We start from the raw sequence: 8,678 nt of genomic DNA, 5'->3' as shown, positions 1-8,678 counted from the left end.
ATCATTCACACAGTTATATGTAATAAAATGCTTATAAGTGCATGTTTTTATATATATTTTTTATTATAGTTTTACCTCTTATTTTAAGGAAAAATTATAAACATTCTTACAACATAATTTTAACATTACAAATGTTAATAAAAAAATGAATTTATGATTTTTTTTAATGTACTAAATAATTTTCACTTCAAGGACAATTTTAGTAATATTTTTTAATTAATTAACATATTATAATATTTTTTCTATTATTATAAAAATTATATAAATGTAAGTGTTTGTCCGTGCATATTTTTTCACCAGGAGATTATAGCAAAAATCATTAGATTAAGCAGAGTGGTTTACATTTGGATGTTATAGTCTACTAATATTTTAGTATTTTATGAATATAATAAATGTTTAGTTTATGTAATTAAATTTTAAAATAAATGAACTATGGTGTAATTAAACTTTATAAAAAAAAATTATTTTAACATACAGTAAATAAGTTATATTATGATAAGTTACTACTTTTAGTTATTGATATGTATGTAATTCATGCTAGAACTACACATTAAAAATGATATGCAAAAAAAAAGTATTAAAAATGATAAATTAAGAGAAAAACCTAAAATTAGTTTTGTTCAATACAGTTATTTTCATTTATATAGATAATAACCATATTTTTGCATAGGATGGATATTTACTTTATACAATTAAAACTAAATTATATAATGAATAAACTTAATTTATGCATATAATCAGCTTTTCACATGAACTAATAAAGTTTTTTATAAACCATATGTATACAAATAAACAAATAGTGCAATTATTTTTTTTTTTCTTTTCAAGTATTATATATATAAAACATATTTAAAAAAATAGTAACTTAAATATTTTTGTACTTTGATTTTTTATCAAATGGAATAATAAAAGATTTTTATTAGATAAAGATATTTTATTCCTTTTAAACTCATCTCTTTTTAATATTTTAAAATTTTATCTTTTTCTTGTATTTTTCTTCCAAGTTAATTAATTTTATTATATTTTTAATATTATTTTATTTGCCCAATCAAAATAGGGTGTGGACAACTTTTAAATGAAATTATGAAAAAATTAACATGTGGATTAAACCTTATCAATAGGTCAAACACTATAACTAATAGTTATAACTAATGTTCCAACATAAGACTTTAACTCTCATACAAATTATTAAATCAAATATTCATGACTAAGATGAAAGCTATAAGTAATAGTTAAGGTGTAACTCTTTTTACTAGTAGTCTAAGTATCATGATTCATTTATGACTTAGTTCACCTTACCTACATTACGTGATCATTTACTTTTCTCTTGTGATGAACAAATCCATTTGTATTGTTAGTCATGGTTGTTAAGCTTAATCTCGAGTTAGAAGGATTTTAGGAGAAAGATAAGAACCGTTCCTGCGGAAACAAATAAGAGATGTTAGGAACACAAATGTTGCCTTATCTCAATCCTCAACCTCTCGAGTTGGCTCCTCTTCGGCTTGCATATGCCATCTACCAATGCATGCAGTTTGGACCCTTGAGGGGTTACCTGCGGATAGGACTATGACGATCAAGTCAGCGAAAGGGCTCTCAAAAAGTCAAATATCTGATCAAGGGAGTAATGAAAGCGTATCTTTAATTGCTGGGGTCCACGTGGATTTGTAGAGTCATTAATTATGTATGCCCTTCTTGTGGGTTGGGCCATTGTTTGGGTCCTAGATGGGCCTGGGCTAAGCCTAGGCCTTGAGTTAGTGTTTGTTGGTACCAGGAGCCTTGTTTGCGATATTTTAAGTTTGATGTTATCAATAGATGATGTCTTTTCTTTTGAAGTAGGCGGCCTGAGCCGCTATGTGTTTTCACTTGACCGGTTACTTACTTGATAATTTCATATATGAGGTCCATCCACAAAATCAAGAACCAAATAATTCCTCTAATCATAGTTTTCTAAACATTCAAATCCAAGTTTGAACAATTAACCAATTCAAGTAATCAATTTGTTAGAGCAAAAGTCCAACAACATTTTTTTTTAATTGAGTGCTTAACTACAACAAAGCATAAATTTGAACAACGTGAAGAAGTTATGTTTGACTAACGCTAATCAAATCATGAATATGTGATGATAAAGTACTAGGTCAAGTTTCACTCCATCTGATAAACAAATATGGATCAATGAAAATCCAACATTTTAAGCAGACATACTCGAAAAATATTCTTAAGCTTAAGTTTATGCTGCAAAGAATGTCTTCATTATCTATTAATAGGAGATTTGTGCTAAGTTCAAAAACTTCATTCAAATGTCTCTTGGAATTCGAGCTAGAGATAAAATACCCATCAACTTTATCTGACACAAAGATATGCAACCTAAGAAGATAAGTATTGTCAACTATCAAAGAAGTTGCATAAAGAAAAGAGTAATTAATGCTTCATGGAATGTGTTTAGTGCTTCTTCATGTCAAAGCTCAATAGACAATAATAGAAAGAAAGGAAAGAAGACCTTTGAGCACGTTCAAAGGTACTCAATGAACAAAAAAAAAGGTTTAAAATGGTCTATATAGAGACTCTTCTTGCAGAAGAATATGAAGAACAAAAAGAAAAGGTATTATTTTGCAAGTACCAAAACTCTATTGAAATTTCTCCTTACGCTAAAAGCTTTGTAAGAACAATCCCTTGAAAATTTGTTGCAGGCTTGTATACTTGATTACCATGGAGGTTGGGAAAAAGTTTTACCCTTGGTAGAATTTACTTACAATAATAGTTTCCATACAAGTATAAGAATGACACCTCTTAAAGCTTTGTACGTGTAGAACTCATTTATGTTGGTATCAAGATGGTGAAAGCATGTTACTAAGATATAAATTCCTACAACAAACTAATGAGAAGGTAAAACATGTTCAAAAGAAGATGAAAGCATCTTCGACTAGACAAAAATCATATACAGATAAGAGAAGACAATCATTGAAATTTGAAGTTGTAGATCACATATTCTTACAACTTCTCGCACTATATTGAAAAGGTTGACTTCTAAGTTCATTGGACCATATTAGATTATTAGAAGAATTGGTCCAATAGTTTATGAAGTTGCCTTACCTCCTTCTCTTGGAAATCTACATAATGCATCTCATGTTTGGCAACTAAAGAAATGCATAGCAACTCCCATTGTTAAAGGACAACTTATCACATGAAGTTAGTCTAATGCTAGACAAAAGAACCAAACAACTAAGAGGCGTAGATTTAAACTCGATAAAAGTAACATAGGGTGAAGTGCATGGAGATGTGATATTGGAATTAGAAAAGACCATTAGGGCCTCATATCCTCATTTGTTTATTTGTTAATACATTTTCGAGCATGAAAAGAACTAGGTTCGGAAGAACGTGAGAACCAATAATAAATTATGCTTATATTAATATATAGTTTATTATTATTATTATTACTTATTTTTATAAGTTGTTTTCATTATAAAAAATGTAATAGTGAATTTATCAAATGCATTTTATATTAGTATTTAAGATGTTTACACCATTTGACACAATGTTAGCTGGAAAACGTGTTTGACACGTCAAAAAAATTTAACGTAATTATGTTAAGAAGATTATAACCATTTATTTTTAAATTTTTAGGACCAAAACGTATCAAAGTTTCAAATATTGATGAATTTCAATTTTACGTCAAAGTTCAGAGACTAAAAATATATCTAACCTTTAATTATTTAAGAAAATATAGATATTTTTAAAAGATTAAGGCTTAAATACCTTTTTGGTCCTCATTTTCATAGTGTTTGTTGCGGATGATCCTCATTTTGGCAGAATGTTTAAAATGGTCCTTATTTTTACCGAATGTTTAAAATGGTCCTCATTTTCGCAATTCGTGTTTTATTTGGTCATTTTCTGTAACGCTGTTTAAATCATTAATGGAGCATTGTACAAGTGGCACGGTTTGTATTAGGGTGTGTTACATGTACTGTACATATGGCTAATTAACGTTAACTTTTCAATTTAGGGAAAATTTTGCAATTAGGGAAATTTCTTTATCTTCGTCTTTCTTGAGCTCGGATTTGCAGAGGAAGTAGCTAATACTTGTCATTTCATCATTGGATTGCAGTTGCGCTCTTCATTTCAACTTTCTAGTTAATCATCATCAACGAGGTAAGTGGATTTAGGGTTTTCTGGGTTGTGTTTGCTCGTGGGTTAGGGTTTTCGTAATTCTATTTTGGGGTTTGTTTGTCATTCGATTGTTGTGATGTTCTACATGGTTTCTAAATTACTTCCATAATGGTTGTTTTTTAAAAGGAAAATACGAAGGTGAGTTGTTGAGTGTTGTGGGTAGAGATGCTAATGATCAGTTACTGCCCTTAGCGTATGCTGTTGTGGAAGTTGAAAACAAAGAAACTTGGACATGGTTCTTGGAATTGCTTAATGGTGATCTTGGATGTATTGACGTGTGTGGGACAATGACCTTTATGTATGACCAACAAAAGGTATGTTTAATATATGTTCAATTTATTAATTTTTGTTTAATGTTGTAAGTACTAATAATCTTATCATTGCACAGGGATTAGTGCCTACCATTCAGGACCTATTACCCACTATTGAGCACAGGTTTTGCATGAGGCATCTGTATGCAAAATTCAGAAAAAGATTCTCTGGCCAAAAATTAAAGATACTCATGTGGAAGGCTGCTATGAGCATAGTGCATGTGGATGTTCAACATTGCAGTTGTAGGAAATGACTTCTGACTGCTATCCCTTGCTGCCATGCTATTGCAGCAATGAATTTCATCAATGTCAATGTCGAGGACTTCATACCAATCATTGATGTAGTGCATTTTGATGAGGATGAATTAATATTATGAATTTAACTTCTTCCAGACTTAGATCAATTTAATTTTTCCCAAGCTTAGATCAATATCACTTACTTCAATGCTCAGATTAAGATGTCATTTTGAACATGTTGGGACTAATATCAACATAATCAAACTAATTCATTTCTTCATTTAACAATAGTACAAAACAGATTGGACTTTAAAAGATTACACACAATAACAATACGAATAATACAATAACAACACAAATGAACCCTATTACTAATTGCAGCCTCTTCTCAGCAACCTTCAATGACTTCTCCAAATCATTAATCTGCCTCATTTGTATCATGATGATGACATCCTTTTCATCAACACCACCATTTGAAAAATTGGCAGCCCACATTATTGGAACCACCACTCTGTAAATCAATAAACAAAAAATTAAAACCAATTTATTATTAACACAAAAATAAAAACAGATTGTACCCAAAATTTTCTACCAATATTCTTTGGACTTCTTGCCATCCTCAAAACTGTCATCTCTCCGCAGTTACAAATCGAGGTTAATCTATTTCTCGTTGAACCACCAATAGTGCACGAAGTGATACAACACGGTTGCCTCCAACGATTACAACCAGTGGTAAAGGAAGAAGATGGGGACCGTAACATACCTATATAATGGGATTGCAGGAAGAAGAAAATTGCAACAACACCAATTGGGAATGGAGGAACAAGATTGCCAAAACTCACCAACTGCCCAAACATTCCTTACCAAAACCCTAGCTCACTTATTTATCCCCAAATATCTAATTACCACACCTGTACAGTACACGTACCACACCCTAATACAAACCGTGCCACCTGTACAATGCTCCGTTAATGATTTAAACGACATTACAGAAAATGACCAAATAAAACACGAATTGCGAAAATGAGGACCATTTTAAACATTCGGTAAAAATGATGACCATTTTAAATATTCTATCAAAATGAGGATCATCCGCAACAAACACTACAAAAATGAGGATCAAAAAGGTATTTAAGCCAAAGATTAATAAAGTTGGTATTTGGATATAATACAATTAAAAAGAATTATAAATCAGCAACGCATAAATAACAATTAAGATAAATAATAACAATAAAACTATTATTTCTTTATTTAGAAGGGGCGAAGATAATAGATTTACATGATAATCTTTTTGGGTAAACAACCTTATTAGAAGTTGAGAGAAGAGGTGAAAGGAAAATAGGAAAAGAAGTAGACATTGATACAGAAGGAAATTGTACAAAATTATAATTCAAAATTTGAAAATAATGTAAGGGAAGTCTTTTGTGGAATTTATTATTTTTGTGAGAGAACATTTTCCTGTAGGATATTATTATTGCACTCGTGAAGATTGTTGAAGATTCTTCTCCTCTTTGTAGTTGTTTAATCCGTTATAGTAGATTTCTAATGTGAGCTTGTTTGAATTTTTCTTCTTGTATTTCAATCATGACCGGTAGTTTAACAAGAAGCTTTTATTGGTCATGATCAAGTATCAAGATTTTTTATCTAATACTTGTTGCACACAAGGTAAAATATGCTAGAGACATTAAAATTGTTTTATTTGTTTGTTACGATCAAAATATAAATATTAAATGACACAAGTTGAGAGAGATTAAGATCTTCCTCATATAACAACTTGGGCACATTCTATGCATCAAATAAAAGGGAAACCGTGGACTAGCATGATGTTTTTTCTGATTAAATCTCGGTTTTTTTTTTTTTTTTTTTTTGCATAATTTGCCTCTAAGTCAACTATTGCCTTCCAGGAACAATCAAACAGAATATTCCACTAAAATCTTTAAACCCAAAGGTTGGTAACAGAAACTTGAGGAAGAATTTTATTGAAAAAGGAAAAGAAAATTTTTTATCCTAAATTTTAGCAATTACAATATTACTAGTAGAATGTGGGAAGAGATGAATGGCAGAGTTTGGGTTAAACATTAGTGACAAATCATAGAACTATGTTGAATCTTTGATCGAAGATACTTCATTTCAAAACACAAAAATCAACCAGTCCATTTAAAGAAGAAATGCAAAACTGTGTATTTCCTATATCAGTGTTACAGCGAGAAACACTTTTACATACACCTTAACTTTACAAGTTTACATTATACAGTAAGATCCTCAGAAAGAGATCAGAAAATAGAATGAATGGAAATAAAAAGATAAATCACACAACCATTTCCAGAGCCTCCCAAAGCCAACAAATTCAACCAATAAAGAACAAGTCCAAATTTAAGGAAACAACATTTCCAGAACACCAGCATTCAAAACTGTCTGGTGTGTCCTGAAACTGTCTTTCCCATCACCTTGTTACTCCTTCCTCCACCTCTACCTTCACCATTGATGGCAATGGCTGTAGCAGAAGACAAACCCTTAAGTTCATCAATGCAGGCATAGCTCTTCCGAGCCATCACACTGACTGACTTGCTCCCCCTTGAACTCAAAACCACCCCATTACCACTCTTGCTTGGTGGTGTCATTGAAGGCGGAGTATTCACAGGCTTCCTATTCTCTTTCCTTAACGCAGCAGAAAAATCTGGCACCGACTGAGCAATAGAAAAGGACCCTTTTGAGATTTTCTCACAAGCTTGAAACTTGACCTGTTTCTTCCTTGGTGGTGTTGCAGGTTTTGTGGTTGGTTCCGATACCTGAGCCTGTTGTTTCCGGTCTTGCATCAAACACTTCATGTGCAACCTGGATTCTCTCAACTCGGCATACGCAGTGTAATTGGGTCCTCTCTCCAACACGAAACTGTCTACTGAGGTGAGTCTCAGAGGAAAAGGGTTGTCAGAATTGGAATTCTGGTTGAGGATCAGTGATATGGGATCAAGGGCATGCAAGAGAGGCTCAAGATTGGGGTTTGGTTGATGGGTTTGAGGCAGTGAGATTTTGCTGTTTGTTTTTGTGTCAGCCATGATGAATGAGAAGAATTTTTGAAGAATTTGAAGGTTTGGGTAGTGTCTTTTTTGTATCTGTGGCTGATTGAATAATCAACAGTTTAATACAGCTTATACTTAGAGATTCTTTGCCTTTCATCAATGTAGTAGAACTTGACAAAGTGAAAAGGTTTAATTTAGCAACGGTCTAAATCTTAGGTGGAAGTGGGTGAGAGGAAAAGAAAGTAACTTTGTTACTTTGATTTTGATATTAGTAATGATGGCTTACTAACGTTCTAGTTGGGTTTGGATCTTCTTGAAGAATTTATTAAGTCTTTGTGCTTCTTGGATTCTATATATTTTGTTGAAGAATGTACTAACAAGTGATTACTTATCAAAACAATTTTGTTAGTGTAAAGTTACTATTGGTTATTAGCAGTTTGTTTATGTGTTAAATGACTAATTTTAATATTTAAAAAAAAATATATATAATAAATCAGTTAAAAATTGAATAATATTAACTAAAGTTACGTAATTTGTTTTAAAATAAAAAAAGTCAAAAAAAATTATTCCCGTTGAAAACAAATAGAAGAAAAATATTAAATATTCTTATAAATATAAATATAGAACAAAAATACTATGAAAATCTTATATTAACATTAAAAAAAAAAACAATTCAGGACAAGGACTCTTGGTGCAGCATATGTCTTCATTTAAAGTAAGGTTTCGTTGTTATTTGTTACATTAAGTGGATTACTATGACATGAAGACGGCCACTGTAAGTTGTGCAATTGGCTGAATGGTAGAGACACAGGATGTTATGGGTTGTGCGAATATGAATAAAAGTGTGAGTCATTTTCGGTAGGACAATGATACTTTAATTTTTTTTCTTTTTTGACTTATTTTTAATCTATCATTTCAATCATCATTAGATTATCACATCACATCA

The 8,678-nt window shown here is 31.2% G+C and overlaps 1 protein-coding gene across 1 annotated transcript; it reads right to left on the bottom strand.

The window, feature by feature from the left end:
• Window positions 1-6,868: 6,868 nt before the first annotated feature.
• On the bottom strand, window positions 6,869-8,043 carry LOC114182385 (uncharacterized). Its single transcript, XM_028069259.2, has one exon. The coding sequence runs from the start codon at window positions 7,766-7,768 to the stop codon at window positions 7,118-7,120; it is 651 nt and encodes a 216-aa protein (XP_027925060.2). The 5' UTR covers window positions 7,769-8,043; the 3' UTR covers window positions 6,869-7,117.
• Between the last annotated feature and the right edge of the window lie 635 nt (window positions 8,044-8,678).

This window comes from Vigna unguiculata, chromosome 4, assembly GCF_037176805.1.
Source record: "Vigna unguiculata cultivar grain cowpea cultivar isolate G323 ecotype 2 chromosome 4, ASM3717680v1, whole genome shotgun sequence".
Classification (NCBI taxonomy): Eukaryota; Viridiplantae; Streptophyta; class Magnoliopsida; order Fabales; family Fabaceae; genus Vigna; species Vigna unguiculata.
Note: the sequence above shows the minus strand (reverse complement) of the source record. Positions and strands in the feature narration are given on the sequence as shown.

Excerpts from the sequence above, each read along its gene's own strand:
- LOC114182385 (XM_028069259.2), bottom strand. The coding sequence starts at position 7,768 with ATGGCTGACACAAAAACAAACAGCAAAATCTCACTGCCTCAAACCCAT.